Here is an 18,538-nt window from a genome sequence, read left to right on the forward strand (position 1 = left end):
TCATGTGTACGATGTAAACCCGGTGGTCGTAGTAGTAGGTCCGCTTGAGTGGTCGAAGGTCTACGGCCCCGAGAAAAACGGGCACGTTAATGCCCTGAAGTCGGTCTAGACGCCTGTAGATGGCTGCTTCATGTTCAAGATCTTGGATGAAGGCTTGGTTTGTGCCTTTGCACACAAACGTGTAGCCGTATGACAAAAGCGTCACCTTGAAAAGGACTCCTCGCGCGCCGTGCTTCCCTAGCTTTGTGATTCCTGCGTCCAGCGTCTGTTGCAGTTGGTCTCTCAGTAGCCTCAGCCATGTATCATGACTGATCGGATGTGGTGCGCCCGTACGTGCGAGGCATCCACCATGACACCCCGTATTGGGACAACGAGGATCGAGGGTACCTCCCCGAACCAGTCCAAGGAGGCATGCTTGGGTGCAGTACTGCCGTTCCACTTCCTCGTTGGTCCCTTGCCCTAGTCGGTGCGCTAGGATCCGCTGACTTCGTCGAGGCACAGTTGCATCGCTTCGTCCTCGTCGTTCGTGTCGCTCAGACGGGCTTGGTGTACCTGGAGGCTGATATCCAGACCCGTCGTCCGATGACTCCGACTGATTTCGTCTTGGCGCAATCTTCTGGTGCTCACCGCCTCTTCTGCTTCGACGGCGTTTCCTTCCTCGGTCTGTAATTGGCGACCGGTCAAAGCCCTCATATGTCGTAGGTGCCCAGCTGGACGCACTGTCCGATGCCACGCGTTCGCTCTCAGGAATCGACCGCAGTGTCGTTTCGAAATCCTCTGCCCACCTGCGCAGATTCCCCATCGCTCGATCGCGCTCATCCTGACCGTGTTCGACACGTTCACCTGGCCTACCTAATGCCATCAAGCTAAACGCAAGATATTGTCCAACGGCAGAGCTGGACTGCACATGCTCTGGGTGAGCCAGCACCTCTGGCCCAGGCTCTGCAAGGTGGTAATGCAACGTCTCAGGCTTCGTCCAGTCGACCTTCAGGAAGACAGTTGCCTCACCGGTTGTTAGCAGCCCGTATTTGAGACCGCCCTGGACCATGTAATGATATGTCTGAGTGAGGGCAGAGGCCGTCAGTCTCTCTGCGTGATATGCAAACCGGCCGGCCGGGTCCACGGACGTCGGGACTGTCTTCCGATTGACGACCTCCTTGTAGATGTTCATCGGCCGTAGTCCAGCGCGAAGGTGCGGAGCCGTGAGCTTGTGGGGAGCCTTATATTCGGATACAAAAATCATTGCCCGCTGCTCGGGCGATGATTCATTGCCCGATCGATATATGCAGATTTGGTCGGGCCGCAGCCGATGAAGACCTTGCCGATGGTCCGGTGTTTGCGGCGGCGTTGACGCGCCATCCCTGAACATGACCTCGTCTGCAACATCGCTGATGGCGTGCGGGTGGTTCTCGAAGACGATGCCGTTTCCCACATCGAATGCTTCGCGTACTTCGTTAACTTGTCTAAGTTTATCCATGATGACTCTGACAGGATCTTCGACACTGTTATGCATGAAGTACTCAAGCGTCTTCTCATCGGCTATCGATCGCTGGGCCACCCGCCTTCCGAGACCGGCCAGGAAGTTTCGGCTCTCGAATACCTGGTTGTCGAGGGGCACACACCCGTAAAGGATATCGAAGACGCTCCTCTGCAGTTCCAAGAAGTTTGACCATGGTTCTAGGCTAGTCGGGCATAGCTTGTTTCGGGGGTTAGTGATCGAACCTCTCGACGTGAGCTTCCGGTCGCTTTCCACTCTGAACTGGCGAAAGACATGGTCGTGGCAAGCAGCGATGTACTCGTCGAATGTGGTCGGTCGCGTCTGTATCTCTGCTTCTTCGGCGCGTTGTTGCTCCTGTTGGCGCTCCCGTTCTGCTACTTCGGCGCGTTGTTGCTCCTTCTCGGCACGATCTCTCTCCTTTTGGCGCTCCCGTTCTGCTTCTTCGGCACGCTGCTGCTCCTTCTCGGCACGTTCTTCCGCTTCACGAAGCCGCCTCTCTAGCTCCTCAATCCTGTTCATGCCTTGTGTGCGGCAAAGAGATCGGCAGAATCTTGGAAGATGGGGGTTTTAATGCGAACGAGTAAATGGTAATGACACATTCATGAAAGCGGACGACACAGAAGGCTAACCAGCAGTTGCTTGGCAACCTACTTGCCCACCGTAACACGGTGGCCCCGCTTGGTAAGATAAACAGAAGTCCCCCCCGAACCGCCCTGTGGGTCCAGTTTGGCGAACTTTAGCCGGTCGCGCGGAGCCCTGGCATTGGCGACAGCGATGGTGGCCGTCTATAGTGGCATGTACAGGCCAGCACGTGCCGAAGCCGGCAGCCTGGGCTGGTACATTGGGGCGAGCACTTTGGCCTGCCAGCTATACAGAACGCCAGCCCACATCCGCGGCAAGCACCCATGCGCTAGCAGCCGTCGTGGTCCGCCAGCCCTGCCTCTGCGCAGACTGGGGCGTATCAGTACGCGATTTGGGACGTCACGGAGCCAACAGCACGCACAACAGGCTGGAGCCTCCTGTGTTTATTACAGCTGGCTCATCCTCAATGCGCCAAGTGGGTGGTGTTGACGATACTCTCCAGACACATGCAAGCGCGTAATTCATGTTCCTTCGCAAACATTTGACAGCCACTCGCTTTTGCTCCAGCTTCGTAGCCTGTGGCCCCTGTGTCGGCGCAGCAATTGACGCGCATATAGTGTATGCCATGCCTCGTTCTCGCCCCTCCGCGCCCATGAAGACCCCTGATTGTTTGCCTCAGCGTTAGCGCCGGCCGAGTCGCTAGTGCTGGCTGCAGAGGCATACCCAGAAAACCCGGCATCTTGGGTCGGCTCTGCCAGTACGGGATGCCAGTGAGCCTCCACTCTATTCTTGGTCGTGGGAATCATACATTGTGAACTTCGGCATCTGGGCGGTCACCGGTTTGCTTCCAGTACCGAGATCGCCTCGGTGCTGCACTAAATTTAGGACTGGCAGCCATCTATGGAGCCTAAATTAATGACTGCCGGGAGGCTCCGTGGTGGGTATTGTGGCTAGAAGCAGATGGCACGCTCGTTCGGCCGCCGCCAGAGTGCCATCAAAAAGTGTACACAATGAAGTACCTCACAGCCAATGTCTCGTGTACTGTACCACTACCATTACAATATTGCGTTGTACGTTCTCCGATCCCTCCATCAAGAGCCAGTCATTGGTTTCATGCCAGTGACAACGACGTAATCGAACACAAGGTGGCGGTCTCGGCGCCTAATCATCCGGAGCACAGTCGCATTCAGAACATGCACCTCCTCCTTGGACCAGCCCAAGATCTCCCTGAACGGAACAGCCGTTAGACCTTCGATACCCTCTCGAAGGCCTTGCGCCATAAAGATACCAATCTCTCTGAGCTTCGGATCTTTTGGCCAGCCTCCAACGGGCAGAGAAAAGCGTCTTTCTTGAACCATCACGAATCCGGCTGACTCTACCCATCGCTTAAATGACGATGCTGGGTCCATGTCTCGTCCACGCTTGCGTCCAGCTTGCCTCAGACCATCCATCAACTGCACAACAGGACTGTCCGACGAGAGAGTTCCGTCCTCTGAATATGGTTGATTGAGGATCCCTTGAAGTTCAACCCAGCCTCCTGGTTTGAGATTCTCGTATATCTGACGAACGAGTTGTGGCCAGTTTGCTATCGACCCTAGCAAGTTCCGCAAGTGTACGAAGTCGTACTCAGCGGACTCGAACCACTCCTTTTCGACATCATCGACAAAAAAATCGACGTTTGGGGGCACGTGTTGTGGCTGAATGGGGCTCAGATCATAGCCTCGGACCTCCGCCGACGGGTACTGATCTCCAACTTCCATGGCCCATATTCCAGTGCCAGCACCCACATCGAGTATGTGGCTCGGATTCAGGCCGATTGGTGCAAGAAAGAGACGATCATCCAGAGCCAGAAGGAAAACATGATGTAGCATGTCGAGCCTGTTCTGTTCTCTATCGTCGTTCGGAAAGCAGTATAGCCCAGCTTGATAGCTGTGGTAGCGACGGCCATATTTCCACTCGTACTCCGTGATGCAGGACGGAAGTGAAGCGGAGGAGGAGGGCGGTCCTTTCCCAAAGGTCGAGTCCGCATCGTCAGTTGGACTTACTCCGCCCTCAACTACATCTCCTAGATCTTGAGAACCCACTGTCGAATCGTATCAAAATGCAAAACATGATAACAGTTCATGCTTGGTGCTCTTACCTGGCGTTTCGGTACTCGAATGGGATATCGCGGACGTCTTTCGGCTGGCATTGGAAGACCTCAGATCCGATGAGTCAGACGCCGCATCGTCGCTCATGTCACTTGGGATCGCCGTGTCCGGCAGTGAATCCGAGGTGTCTAATAGGGCGCATCAATTAGCGAGAGGAAAAGCCTGTGAAGGTTTGCTTACCGGACTTCGATCCAGCGACGAGAAAGTGCTGGACCACTGACTCTTCCTGCTCTCCTTCCAAGCGGCCTAGCCGCCCTGCATGTCCCAGACTTTGCTCGTCTTGAAACAGTCCGAAGGTGTCGCGTGTCCGACCGGTGATTTTGGAGACTCTGTCGTCTCCGTAGTGATGCCCATGGGTCGCCTTCACTGCGCTCTGTTAAGAACTGGAGCTCAAGCGCCACAGATATGCGGGCAAGTACCTGGCTGAGACTTGAGGCCTCCGGTCTCGGATCCATGAGAATCAGGAGTGCCACGGCGAGGTGTGTTGACATTTGTCGGCGGGTTCGAGTCACTGAAATCTCCAGAAGAATATGGCGAGCCTTCCTTGTCTCGCCTTTGAGGGTACTCGACGATACCCCCACAAGCATTTCTCGCCCAAGAGCGGAGCTCTTCTAAAACGGCACTTGAACAGATGGCAGGCTCAAGCCACAAACCGCAACGATGGGGGAGGCTATATCGATGAGGTGGAAGGCGAGTGCTGCCTGACACGATGCCAAGAGCTGGCTCATCGGCCCTAAAGAGGGACGGAACAAGTTCGTCGACAAGGGATTCCTCATCACCTATCGTGCAGCGTGTGGCCACGTCCGTCGCCGGAAGGACCAGCGGCAGATCGAAGATGCCAGATATGTTTTCGTCTGTCTCAGACTCTATGGTGCCGTCTTGGTGGTCTTGTCTTGGCTCTGAAACAGGAGCATCGTCCCCCCGAGATGTCTTTGATTGGACCCTGGAGGTCGTGGTCAATACAAATGCTTGGTTAGCCGACGTTGCAGGTGTCAATGGCATCTCTACACATGGTCAGCCGCAGGAAGTGAATGTGATTGAGCTTATCTTACCGAGTCGGCCTTGGATCAGCACTTGGCATGCCTTCGGGCCGCCCCTATGGCGCGATGGTCCACAGAGCGAGACCAACTCCCTCCGCAGTTCTCGCGTGGGCCATGTGGCGGTGGGGGCGTCCCATTCAGCCGTCTCTGCAGAGTGCTTCGATGACTGTGTAGAATTTCCGATGGCCACAGAGGGTACACTGACATCTCCTGTGTGTCCAGCCATGTGGGTGCCGGGCTTCTGAAGACAGCCTGTTTCAGTGGAGGCTTGCCGCGCCGCGCCTGCTGTAGATAGGCGGGCGTGGTTGGAGAGAGTTGATGGCAACTTATCCAACTCGGCAGCATCAGTGGCGCTCAGGCACTCTATCGTGTCACTCTCCTTCACACTCCTGTCCCATAACTTAGTGAACCCCTGTTGGGCTGTGGGGTCAGAGGTTTCGCCAATCCCAAGTGTGAGGTCTTTGGGGCTCGCCGGCGATTGCCACTGCCGTCGTGGCGAGGTCGTGCCGGTATAAGCCGGTCCTTCGTCGGAGATAGACAGAGCGTTCGGCGAGCATTCAGTATGCAAGTCACCGGGGCCCGCACTGCGAGACGTTGCCATGGCATGAACATCGAAAGACCTCAGACATCTGTGGAGGGGCAATTGACGGGCAAACCCGCCGGGAGATGGTGGCGGAGAGACCCTGATTCTTCGTTAGTAGCGTTTACCTGGCACTTGTCTACCGTTCATGGCTGCCAACGTACCTGTCTTGTCCACCTCTCTCTCGATGGTGCTTTTTGTCGCCTTTCCCTGTGCCTCTCATCCACAACCCTTCGTCTAGAGATTCGCTAACAAGCTCAGGAGCATACGGGCGACCGTTGCGAGAGCCATTCTGATCCTTTGGGCAGGGCTGAGGCGTCTGAGAAGGCTGAAGTGAGCTATTTGAGTACATCGTTGGATATTCACACGACTGAAGGGTATGGAAAGGGATGAAAGAGTTGCTACCTGACTTGAAGAAGCATTGGAAAAGGAACAGACCTTGCTGTTGAACAGGCAGGGTTATATATTCTCGTACCAACAGCAGGGATCGAGCACGGGGCTTCATGCTCCCTCACACAAAAGCCACTCCAATCAGATGGCCCATCCAAAGCTGATCAATCATGCTAAAATGCCGACTTACAGCCACCCGGTGATGAGATCATTCCTTATTCCTGGTCCGCGGAGGTTGTACAATGACCCAGCCACATTGACGTTCAGGTTGGTTCTGAGCGATCCCTGTAAAGCGGACCTCCATTGCAAGTACAGTGACTCCATGTAATTATACAAAGAAGCAGGCGTATTGCCAAGGGTGGTCATTGCTTGCGCATGGAGTGTAAGTACCTAAAAGAGGACAAAACCAGCAAAGGAGCCTGCACATTGCTTCTGTGAGAAGACGAGGTGGCCTCCGTTTCGTGCGACGTGAACCCCAACTGCGTACTGGATGGGCCGGTTGCCAATACTGGTTAGACCTGGACGGTACAACACCGGGGCAGATAGTAGGGAAGTTTGTGAGGTAAGTCTCGGGGTAAAGTTCGGGGTAAAGTGCGGGGTAAGACATAGACATTGATAAGCCACACTTACCTCGTTTTCTCCCTTGAAATGTTCCTTCCTTTCTACCCCCCAGCCAGCCCCTCGTCGGACGCCGACTCGGACCATCCTCGACGTTCTCGTTCCGTAATGTCTGTCCCATCACGACCACTGCAAACCAACGAGGCATGGCTTAGAATCGCTGCTGCTGCAGACAAATTAAAGATTGTTCGATCATTAACGGACGGCAACAAAAGGCGCGCCTCGGAGGCAGTCCCTATACTCAAGGAGGCACAGAAGTCAAGTAAACGCGGGAAGTACCAGGTCTTTCTTCATGATGTTCTTCTCAAATGTGGCCCGGGGGGCGTCCTTGTGTGCGCCGTCGCTCTTGGACAGAACAATGTGGCGAGCATGAATAAGTCCAACCGTGCTGCCCTATTGCGAAGGTTGGAGAAGCACGACCTGGTGCCGCTGCGTGACGGCACTCTTGAATTGCTTGCCACCTCTCACAATATACCCAAGAGTGTAAAAGGTGCGTGTGGTCGCAATCGGTCAATATCGGCCGTACTTACCGGTTTAGATTTGCACGATGCAATTCGTCACGAACAAAACCGACTTCAACGACGGAGTGCTAGCTCGGTCAATTTACGACCCCCTGCCCCAGGGACGAGCTTTCCAGAGGGAGCCCAGGAAGACACCGGAACATCCATCGAAACACGACACGAAGGCGACGCAAGCGCGCCGCGTTCCGTTAATGGAGAGTTTATTACACCGGACCCGGCTTCAGTCCAGAACGACGAACTGGGAGCGACAGAAACGAGAGATTTGCTGCCGGCACATGGAGCTAAAGGTTACGTGACATCAGGGGCGGTTATACCACTCACTATCGAAGCCGTCACTGTCATTCTTTCGCACCTCAAAGAAGGACGGGGCGATGGATTAACAATTTCATTCCCTCCTCCACAGGTACACCTGCCCTTCATCACTGTTCCGCATCACATATGTGCAGATATTATCAGAACCGCGATAGACCCGAATCAGAACGATCATTGAGGGCTCATTCGACATATCTCACCTTGACGCCCTCCATTATCCAGCAGTAATAGCCGGGGTTGAGAATGATCATTACTGCCCCATCCGAGGCGTTGTACTGAACTACAGGTCTGTGGTCCGTCTCGCTCAATACCTCGAATACAGCGACGTATCCTGTGCTGCCTCGTTTCATGACGACCGCAGTAATAGTCTCGAATGGTCCGCGAACCGTAACGGTGTGTGGGCCTGTCCAGTCTCCAACCACGCCTTGCTGTTGGGTCTGTTTGTAATTTAGCTAACACGCAAACCACAGGCAACGAACATGGTAGGCTCACCGTGTCATAATAAATTCCTCCCAACACCTCCTGGTTCTTCGCTGAATCGTCACTAAGAGCGATAGTTGTGATCGAGTCGCTCATATTGCTGGGAGAGAAGTCCTCATTTCCGGCCACATAATCTGAGCATAGCCTGTGATAACCTTTTCTTGGATTGGCGGAACGACCGCCTGCAGAATATGGATGGGACAGTGTGGGGCCAAAGCGACCTATAAACTGGTTGACGAGGTCGAAGGCACAATGATCGAATATTTTTTCGCCGAGATTTCACAGCAACGCCGGAGGTTGGGTAGCAGTTGGTGTATTCGCTCAGGAAGATACCTGATGCAGCAATTTGTCAGACACGTCTCAATGGTCCTGGTGGCGGGAACAGATTGGTTGAGGTCAACAGGGCCGTACTTCACTCTATCAATCAACGCAGGCGGTAGAATCATCGTAAGAAGTTATACCGCGGTTAGAGGTGTTTGCTGCCATTCGTAGAGCCCGACATCATAGCAGCGCGACATCCATGCCTGGTTGAACAGGATGAGTTGTCTCGAAAGCGGGCGGCGAACCCCACTAAATCTTGCGTCTTTCGGGTTCGGGTAATTAATATTCCGGTGACCTGTGTGCGGTCAGAAAGTGGGGAGGTGGTACAACCGAACCGCATGTGCTTGATGTTGTTCTGTGACATCATTCGCGGAAGTATGGTAGTCTTCGCAGTAAAACGTCCCAATGAATATCACACGCCATAATAGAAATAAATGACCTCGTGATCAAGGGCAACGGCCTGGCCGTCCGCCTATTCAAAATTGCATGGAACAAGCCTCTCCGAGCGCTCGATCGTGGATCAAGCTTGTACTATTCCCCGGCTCCATTCCGCACGTGTATCAGGTGCTTCACGAACGGACACAAGCCCAGCCTCTCAGCGCCAGTAGGATCCATCCCTACCTGAGAGAACCCCGTCTGACAAGCTCCGCCCATTGTAGTCATATACAGAAACGTCCAGATGTCCTCACGTGGCAATCAGCGGCACACTCGCATTCGTTGGCGACTTTGCCAAAGAAGGCGCGAAAGGGAACGCCGGCGCTGCTCAAAGTCGACAACGGCTCATTCGAAGCCCAACCTGTCATCAATAACAGCGGAGGTGGCTTAAATGCCTTTGAACGCCTTCATCGGCTGAATCTTGATCACTGTCGTGGGTCTCGCTCAAATCGTGGCAGCCTGCCACGACTATTAAAGAGCAATGGCATGCCGAACTCCATGATGGTAAACTTGCAGGAGTGAACCCATCAACACTATCATGACTGACATTGCTAAGTCTTCGGCAGCCGCACAGCATGCCTACGGCAAGGATGAACGACCGGCCGGTCGCCTGCCAACCCCTGAGCCTACTCCGGGTGTTGAAGATGGCAGGATCGCAGCAGATATTGCCCGAAGGGCCGCGGAAGCTGCCCAGCACCAATCTCCATCCGCATCTGCAAAGCCGCCTACTCAGTCGCCCCAGGACGCTATCAAAGCCGTAGACGAAGAGATTGAGCGAATAATGAAGTGTCCAAAGGATGCACACGCCGAGATCTTGTCAATAGATCCCGACTCATCTGACGCTGACAAGCTGATGGCGTGGCGACGCTTGGGCTGTATGACGCATCCACACTATTGCCAGCAAAAGGGCGCCGAGGACGCGTTCAAGAGTATGTAGCACCTGCCTACCGATCACGCTCACCGACTAACATGTGAGACAGAGCTGCAAGATGCCGCAAGCAAAATCGGTGTAGACCAGCCGTTCATCGGCGAGGTGTACTCATGGGACGGTAAAGCCGACTTGCAAGCGGATGATGACTCTGACGGAGAGGAGACGGACGATGAGCCCGGGATGGAGGAAGACGATATACCCATCCCACCTACACGTGTGAACGACGCCTATCGTGAAGCGACACCCTTTCTGTACAAGCTGGGGGAAAATCCCGAAGATCAAGCTGTGCTGAAGCAGCTGAAAGAGATCAACGACCGGATCAAAGGAGGAAACAGATCCCAAAACGCCAACACAGAGAACGAGAGCGAATGCGTCTCCGACAGTCAGTGGTTGATCCCGGCTTCATTCTTCGGACCTCACTACAAGGTAGTGCTGGAAGGGTATCGCATCCTGCACGACGATCCAGAGAACCAGACCGCAAGGGCCCGTATATCTTCAGAGAAGAAACTCATAGATGCGCTGATCAATACGCACCATTTCCCAGCGGAATGGACAGTCACGTCAGCAGACGAGTACTTGAAGCAGAGACAGGCCGGCGTTGCCTCGACAGCCGCCGCGACAGCCGAAATTCCCAAGCAAGAGGCTGTACACGTCGAGTACCCTTGGCCCACTGCGAGAGCGGCAGACGGAGGTCTGATCGTTGGCGTGCGACGGCATGGTCCATGGTGCACCCAGGTGTGCATCGAGAGGGTCGAGCAAGGCGGGCAAGTTATTCGCCGTCTTGAACCCGCGTCAGAGGTCGGGCTTCTCGAGGGGGAGAAGTATAAGGCCACAGATGGCCACAAAGTCTTGAGCGATGGCCAGTCGACATGGTCCAACAAGGACAGGAGTGATTTCGAGGAGCTGCTGTGGGTGACAAAGTCGCAAACGCAACGCAAGAATCGAGCGGCAGGGAGCAAGGATCCGGCCGCAGACTGTTGTGTCCGATTTCGCAAGAGGGGTATCAACATCTTGACCGCAACAAGCTTGGGAAGAGTCCTTGGAACGGCCAGTGCAAACGCTCAAATCGACAACATCTGCAAGAGAGATGGTATACTTCCGCCCTGGCAAGCCGGATACGTGAGCTCTTTCGAGGATCCTGCAAAGGTCGAAAAGGACCCCGTGCGCCGGAGGGCCCTCAAAAACTCTCAGGCAAGACAATCATCAACTTCGGGCAGACAGCCACGAAGGCAGCGCAGCCACAGTGACAGCTCGGAAGGCGAGCCGGACCCGTCGGATGCGAGCGAGCAGCGACTGCAAAAGCGGCTGGAAGCCATGATGATTGATGTTGCCGAAACGCAAAAGACCATAAACAAGACAATGGCCACAATGGCAGAGATGTTCGAACGATTCATGCGGGCGAACATGGCTTCTCTCGAGGCATCCAGCAAATAACGGCAGGGCAGCCATATCGATGAGCTCTTCCATTGCCATAGCAAGCCCGCTGGTTAGGGTGCTGCGTGGCCAAGCTGCTATTTCTCGGTCGCTGGTCGAACGTCGTTGTTTTGCCTTTGGTACGGTAAGAGGATGTCGTAGTGTAGTTCTGTATGCAGTTCAATGTCAACATGTGCAGTTGTTAGTCGTCCGATGTCAGCCCGGAGTAGGCAGTGTTCAGTGAATCATCCGATTCGCGATATCGCGCGTTCAGGTGTTGTCGAAGTCATAGAGATGGAGAGGACGAGTCTGACCTACGATTGAGGGGGTGGCCGGACATGTGTGGCATGCGCCGGGTGACTAAAGCGGGCTTCAGAAGCTTCTGACCTCTGTCCCTCCAGTTGCACGCCGCTTTAGCGAGCGAGCTGTGCTATAAGGAGGAAACCGGTCCGAGCACCTCCGAGTATTCACCTCAAGCCAATAGCAGGAGACTCCAAGCGCAGCGCGCTTCGGAATGCCCCCAGCTCGTCACGGTTTCGAGCACGTGAGATGCTCCGCACGATTTTGTGGGGCGGAGGGTACAAGCCATACAGTGCGAAAATTGATACCCACATTGTAGTTCGCGAGAGGACGCTGGGACGAGCTCAGATTAAAATTTGCGGGGGATGGCCGGACTACCCTTCTTTCCCATAGTCCATGACTCACCACCCACAAATCGCCCATTTTGACGTCCACAACCAGCCGCCTTCGCCTGCCATCACGTCCACCTCACGTCGACGTCTCTTCAGGCTTTTCCGCCGAAATGCACCCAATTCCGAACAAAGCGACTTCTGGAGCATACGTTACAAGGCACAACAACGATGCCACATTTGGATTCATTGCAAAGATCAACATTCTGACACAGATGCTATCTCCCAAGGCTGAATTTGGCTGCAGCAGCTCAGCCTGCGTCGTTCTCGCCCTTGGGTGAGGACACGGCGGTAGGGAGGCCATTTCCCGCACGGAGCTGCAAAGTCTCTCGTCCTCGCTGACGCAGGTACAGGATGGCGACAGAGGTCAGGCTCCTTGTGGATACCGCCAAATATTTGCCGCGCGGCAGCAAAGCCAGGCACCAATTCGCAAATCACAGGTGTCCATGTTCGGACGACAGGGTTCCGGGACCTTTCCGCATGCGGTCACCGCTCAATCCATCCGACAAGCCGCTTTTAGCCTTTGTCGAAGAGACACCGTGCCACGCCGCCTTCCGTCCATCCAGCAGACCTTGTGGCGCCACGACGCCCCTTTGAATCCGCCATTTGACAACTCGGGTGCATGATCACAGCAGCGAGCTACATCTTCACAGCTTCAATAGCAACTATACCAAATACCTGCGGGTGACAAACGTCCATCCGACCGGCAGCCGCGAAACCCGTACTCTGATATCTGGGCCCGAGGTCAAATCCGCCTCATGTCGGCCACGAGATCGATATGCAAATGCCGCGGCTCGTCGCCACCGACATCCCGCACCCGGCGTCCGATAACCAAGCATGGTTACTGAAGGACGCATGTCTGAAGGCACGCTGCGAGACCGGCGACGCAGCCTTCGAAACAGACGGCCGCCCCAGAAGCTCCGTTCGGCCATTAACAGTGCCTAGAACCTCGCGCAGCCTCCTCCCATCGAAATGGCCTCATCCCGCAGACGTAGTCACTCTATATGACAGCGCGCTGTGCTCGCTGAACTCGCCGCAGCTTCGTGACGCGCTGTATCAGCTTGTTACGTTCCTGCCATACCGGCGCGGTCATGCAGTCTAGCATCTATTGACTTGCACCTTCGTATCTACTCCCCGCGACGTTCCGCACCGCAAGGGCGCATCGTCTCTGCTGATTTCATTGTACATAATTGCTCGAGTAGTGCCAGTCAAGACTGCTCCAGTCCAAGATCCAGCCTTTAGGGCAGAATTGGAGTTAGGTAGTTTGAGTGAACGATATCAGTAGCCATGGACACGGTGAAGCCGCACCAAGTTGTCTCGTCCAGAAGGTGGGATGGAAGAGAGACTTCAAAAGCACTCATACGCTACGTTGTGCGCCGAGCATACCTGCGCTGCATATTCGTGTCCGAGTCTAGCAAAGGTTTCAGAAGAGTACGACACTGCAGGTGCCACCGATGTTGCGCCCGTACGGTGTCGCTCCTTAGATACGCAAGTGTACGCATCTCGGTTGCCCGCAGATCTTTTCGGGTCCTTACAACACAGGCTAGTAAGGGTCCGGCCCGGGATCGCTAAATGATGAGTGCAAATCATCTGCCGAGCGTTCGCCATTTTCGGTGGTAGCCTGTCAGCATCTGGTAGACGTCTATCAGGGCCGTTGAACCAAATTTTGCTGCTTCTTCTATCCTCGTGTGGGACACGGGAGTGGAGCTTTGTGCAACAAGTTGGCTGCCCGCCGATGCGGGCCAGTTGAGGCAAAACGGGCGATGGTGGGAGGAAAACATTGCAAAAACAGCGTCAACGGGAACTTTCTGGCTAGCCGAAAGGTAAACATCAGCGCAGAGAGCACCCGACGCGACGAGCGCAATGCATACACCGGAACGTGAGTGGCAGGTACAGCCTTGCGAGCAGGGAGAGCGATAATGCCACGCGAGTATGAGTCCCGTAACGTGTCAAAAACGAGAGAGAAAACGATGCATTAACCCCTCACGCGAAAACAGTACCAGGGAAGTAAGGAGAAGGCAACTCTATAATCCTTCTTTCTACATTATGCAATGTCAGTTCGTGAACCCGTCTGCACTTGCGCGAGTGCATCACTCCATTTCATAAAGCCCAATCGTGCATGGGCTGGCTTCCGATGTCTAAGACACTGCACGCTACTTGTAGCACGAACAAGTTCCTCGAAAGGCTTGATCGTCCTAAGAGCCCGAACAGAAAGCCTCCATGCTAAAGGGCAATCTTTGTTCTCTGAATCATCAACAACCTCCCATCGAGCTTTGCTCTTCGAATCTTCAACAAGCTCCCATCGAAGGTCTACATTCGCCTGATCGTGAGATGGCGTTACCCTCATCTGGTTTAGCAAGCCAGTGACACAGGAGTAGTCTAACCAAAGCTTGTCAGCGGGACCGCAAATTCCGTACATGGGATCAAAATTGTTCGAGTATCGAATCGTCCCAGCAAAGATACCGAGAAAGTCTCCTTCCTGAATGGTGATGATAGGATGGACAGAGAGAAAGTTTTCGTCCCGAGGGAGGAGGCTGACAAAAATCGACTTGTTTCGGTTTCCGCCTGCTGCAGCGGGGATGTCGAGGAGGCCGCCGAGTTGGTCAGCCGTGGCGTTCGTTTGTCTGGGGATGGAGGCGAACCGCTCCTCTTCCTCGGCGCAGCCCCACACGTTTCGGGCATCATTCCAAAATGCTTCTGGAACGTGCAGTCTCTTGGCAACGTGCGGTTGAGCCAACCACAATCGTCCAGTTCGGTCTCCCCTGGCCTCCTTCTTCGCTCGTTCCGCAAGATGCTCCAGATGCGGACCGTACACCTTCTCCCACGAGAGCACTATCTGCACCAAACCGGACCCATCACCTCTATTATTGTTATCGCAAAAGCTGTCGAATTCCTTTGTACGATAGAAGAGTATATTTTCGACTCCAGCTTCGCGCATATCGGATAGGCTCTTCCAAAAGCGACGGCAGCGGCGCTGGTTTGCGGGGCTTAGTCCAATGCGAGCATTCTTCATGAAATCTTTAGTCGCCTCCTTTTCGGCCATCGTAAAGTCGTCCAGACGTCCCTTGGCGGTTTTCAGGGTACTGGGATCGAGTGACGCGGCATACTTCGTGATAATTCTCCAGTATATGGACTTCATGTACCGGTCCTGGATGTCCTTGATTGCAAGAGTAGCCTTCTCGTTCCGTAGGGCCCGAAGCGCCCTTTCAAAGTCCCAGCTAAGGATTTGTTCGGCGTAGTCCCGCAAATCACTTGTCTTGTCCGTCCTGGCTGATGTGGTCGAAGACCAACTATGACTGCCAAGCGTGTAGTTGAGCGTCGCGCAGCTCACGACTATTGTCTCCATTGCCTCCCTGGCCGACGCCGATGCGAAGAGGTCTTGTATAGTCTCGGTTGGAGGTTCAAGCGAAGCACAGTAGTCAGTGTTAGAAACCGGTGCGCTGTCCGCGGCGACTCTCGCCTGCGCGGCCGTCGCCTGCGTGATGGTTACCGACTGTTGCGACTCATCGGGTGGCGTGGCATCGTCCAATGCGCTTGTCTTGTTCTGATCAGTCGCAGGATTGGCTGTTATGACAGGTATCTGCTGTATCTCATCTTGAGGTTGGGCGACGGCGTTGCTGTCCGTTCTGTCCGGACCGGCATTGCGCGGGTCTCGTCCCGGATTGTGCTCGTTGCATTGATCGTTTTCCTTCCCAGCTGCGGTTTCTACGTCGTTTTTAGCGGCTTCGCTGGGTTGGTCGTTATTCTCGGCAGTCGCAGTAGCTACATCGTTCTCGGAGGCCTTGCTGAGTTGATCATTATTATTAGCACCGGTGGAAGCTATGTCAGTCTCGGGGCGGTCGCTAGATTGGTCGTTCCTGTTGGCGGCTGTGGTATCTCCGTCATTCTGAGGGGCTTCGCTGGCCTGATTGTGATCTTTGTCATCCGCGGTATTTACGCCTGACTCGGAGGGCTCCTTGGATTGATCACTCCTATTAGCAGCTGCGGTAGCAGTGCCACACTCGACGGTTCCGCTCGGTTGGTCGTTCTCGTTGGCAGTGCAGTCTCTGTCATTCTTGGATGTCCTCCCGTCCGGTGGTAGGGAAGCCGCTGAAGGCTTCTTAACCCTCCCTCCTCTCGATCTTTTCTTCCTCGCCGGCCCATCAAGTCCTTTATAGTCAGTTTGGCCGCGTTTCGCAGAATTTGAGAGGATTCGGTAGGATCCAAGTAGAGGTGCGTCAATGGCCGCTTGTCGATTGCGGCAAATTTCTTTCGACAGACAGGCCGGGCTGGCCTCTTTGCCAGCCTTGAGCCTGGCATCACGGACTAGAATACTGGTCAGCGTCTCGCGACTACCGTCCTCCACCTCCATCTTCGAACGTACCAAAATCTGACAGGGAGAGGACGTGCTCTTTGATCGATTCCTGGCTGTAGTCACCGACACCAAGAAGCGCCAGGGCTTCGCCAACCTTCTTTGTTATCACGAGTCGAATCACGTCTTCCATGATACCATGCAGATGCATCGCTGGTTCGAGGGAGAAGCAGCGGAAGTCGACCGTCTTATTCTCATGTGACGCTTCTGTTGCCTTCCACGCACATAGTAGCGGCTATCAAGTCTCCACTTCAGATCAACGCTAGAGCAATACTGACCAATAGCAATGGAGCTAGACGAGATGCCGGAGCGTTGTGCAATGGCTGCTGCCTAGGTTCTTCAGGCTCCTGTATTGACGTATGGAGTCATTCTGCGAGATGATCGATACACGCCATTTGTTTGGGCAGACATATGGCATTTGGTTGTAACTAGTTACAGCAGCATCATGCCAGCATAGCGCTGCATGAAAGAGCCAGAACGCTTGTCGTCAGGCACAGCAAATGGTAGCGCTGATTCTGACAAGCGATGTTACTGTTGACGTGCAAGTCTTAGCAGCCCTGAAGGCCATGTCTCTGTGGCAAGCATGACAGCCAGGCGCCGCGTACAGTCATGGTCGTAGATGAGGCCCACGCGTCATTGCGGAAGCTGCTTCTGTGACATTTCTATCATACAGGAATCGTCACCCGCCAAGCCTGTCATGTCTGCTGCTAGGCCGCCGTCCTTTGGACCTCCCTGTTCTTTGCCAAAGTCTTGTGGGGTTCTCCGGATTGCTGGCGGATAGACCTTCTCCTGGTTTCATGCTTAGCATACCTAGCTACGTGAGTGGACAGTCGGCATACCAAGTTGACGGAAGCTGGAAACTTAGGGTCGCTCGTAGAATTGTAATCGTACGTCCTATGCTTTCGTCGCACACAAACATACACATCTGCATCGTAGCGTCGACTTATTTGATGGCATCGCTTCAACAGACGGGTCGTTGCTCTGGAGAAGTTGTCGCTTGTACGGTCTCGCTTGGTCGGGGTCGTTGCTGGATCCATGGCTACGCTTGACGACGTGTCTGTGGTATTCTACGTAGTTCAACACCTTGCCACGCACCATGGACGGCAGCGGACATTTGAAGCACAAGTCATGTTGCACGAATTCCAGAGCAGCGTCGTGGGTCGCTGTATTAGTTACGGTGTGGGAAGCAGCCAAAACTGGCAGCACACAGCATATGAGGCACGTAACAGCCGCCCCGGGCGACCGTGATACCGTACCGTAGCACCACACAACATGCTAACCCTCAAGTCGTGATGTATAACGCTCCTCTTACTGTAGGTTCGGGCTATGCGGCGACAATTGGCTCGAGTTCGCATCAATTCGGCCCCATTGTTCGGTCGCTGCTTCTCTGCCACAAAATCGGAGCATTGCAGCGGCACGCCAATTGTGGCCCAATTGCTCGCTACCATCCCTGCTGTGCAGAGGTTAGTGGATCATGCTATTGGGACATGCACGAAGTGAAGTGGCCAAAGGAGGGCACAGTCAATAGGCCCCAAGTGGACTGTTCTCAGGACGCATGGCGGTCGCGGCGTCTGCTGTGTCCAGTAGAGCACAATCCGTTCACGCCAGGACAGGCTGTCTGACGTCTGTTCGGGCGTGCACACAGCAGCGTACGGTTACGCTCTGCCACCCTCAACAACTAACAGACTTCCGGCCGGAGCAGAGCCCAATAAACTGCCTAGTGGTCACCCTGCCAAGATCAACGGCCGCTGTTTTGCGCGACCGTCGGGGAGGTGATCACTACCACGACAAACGCCCAGTGCTCCAGCTTCGGGGGCGCATCGAGTCACCCTGCCACCAAAAGGCCGCCGGAGGACTGCTGCCGTGTGCGGCGTGAAGACCCCAAGCCAATACCAGCTTAGCGGAAGCTACCCCAGTGGGAGTACACACTACCAAGCGCGAACTTGCCAATACCTTGTATGGTAATGGGCTGAGATTGGCCGTTTCTCAGCCACGGTTGCCCTCGGGCCACTTCTGGCCCCTTTCCCTTGGGGCCGTATCTTGCTGGTACCCCTACCTTCCAAAAGAGTAACTCGGCGCCTCAACGATTTGTCAACCCCTGAGTGCACCACCCATCGCGCTCCATACCGGGGCTTGACTGGGACGGGCCACCCCTACCGTCGATCGCTGCGCCAACCCTCCCGCCGGTCCTGGCTCTTCGTCGACTCGCGTCAACAGTTACACACAA

At 54.7% G+C, this 18,538-nt stretch overlaps 5 protein-coding genes across 5 annotated transcripts; 1 reads left to right on the forward strand and 4 right to left on the reverse strand.

The window, feature by feature from the left end:
• Positions 1–471: 471 nt before the first annotated feature.
• On the reverse strand, positions 472–2,017 carry JDV02_001881 (uncharacterized protein; the record flags this gene model as incomplete). The annotated part of the gene is made up of 2 exons (XM_047982854.1): positions 472–485; positions 553–2,017. 2 exons carry the CDS (start codon positions 2,015–2,017, stop codon positions 472–474), a joined length of 1,479 nt encoding a protein of 492 aa, XP_047838822.1.
• A 1,154-nt stretch (positions 2,018–3,171) lies between these two features.
• Positions 3,172–4,317, reverse strand: JDV02_001882 (uncharacterized protein; the record flags this gene model as incomplete). The annotated part of the gene is made up of 2 exons (XM_047982855.1): positions 3,172–4,163; positions 4,221–4,317. 2 exons carry the CDS (start codon positions 4,315–4,317, stop codon positions 3,172–3,174), a joined length of 1,089 nt encoding a protein of 362 aa, XP_047838823.1.
• Positions 4,318–7,709: 3,392 nt separating this feature from the next.
• On the reverse strand, positions 7,710–8,275 carry JDV02_001883 (uncharacterized protein). The gene is made up of 2 exons (XM_047982856.1): positions 8,184–8,275; positions 7,710–8,128 (listed from the first exon to the last, which is right to left on the reverse strand). The coding sequence occupies exons 1-2, from the start codon at positions 8,265–8,267 to the stop codon at positions 7,874–7,876; spliced, it is 339 nt and encodes a 112-aa protein (XP_047838824.1). The 5' UTR covers positions 8,268–8,275; the 3' UTR covers positions 7,710–7,873.
• Positions 8,276–9,465: 1,190 nt separating this feature from the next.
• On the forward strand, positions 9,466–11,292 carry JDV02_001884 (uncharacterized protein; the record flags this gene model as incomplete). The annotated part of the gene is made up of 2 exons (XM_047982857.1): positions 9,466–9,856; positions 9,908–11,292. 2 exons carry the CDS (start codon positions 9,466–9,468, stop codon positions 11,290–11,292), a joined length of 1,776 nt encoding a protein of 591 aa, XP_047838825.1.
• Positions 11,293–14,270: 2,978 nt separating this feature from the next.
• On the reverse strand, positions 14,271–16,466 carry JDV02_001885 (uncharacterized protein; the record flags this gene model as incomplete). The annotated part of the gene is made up of 3 exons (XM_047982858.1): positions 16,324–16,466; positions 14,345–16,265; positions 14,271–14,280 (listed from the first exon to the last, which is right to left on the reverse strand). The coding sequence occupies exons 1-3, from the start codon at positions 16,460–16,462 to the stop codon at positions 14,271–14,273; spliced, it is 2,070 nt and encodes a 689-aa protein (XP_047838826.1). The 5' UTR covers positions 16,463–16,466.
• Between the last annotated feature and the right edge of the window lie 2,072 nt (positions 16,467–18,538).

Source organism: Purpureocillium takamizusanense, chromosome 2 (genome assembly GCF_022605165.1).
Source record: "Purpureocillium takamizusanense chromosome 2, complete sequence".
NCBI lineage: Eukaryota > Fungi > Ascomycota > Sordariomycetes > Hypocreales > Ophiocordycipitaceae > Purpureocillium > Purpureocillium takamizusanense.

What these genes read in the sequence shown, in the direction of transcription:
- JDV02_001883 (XM_047982856.1), bottom strand. Translation starts at nt 8,267, where the DNA reads ATGAGCGACTCGATCACAACTATCGCTCTTAGTGACGATTCAGCGAAG. An exon ending in GAGGAATTTATTATGACACG is followed by an intron (nt 8,129 to 8,183) that starts GTGAGCCTACCA and finishes AATTACAAACAG; the next exon opens with ACCCAACAGCAAGGCGTGGT.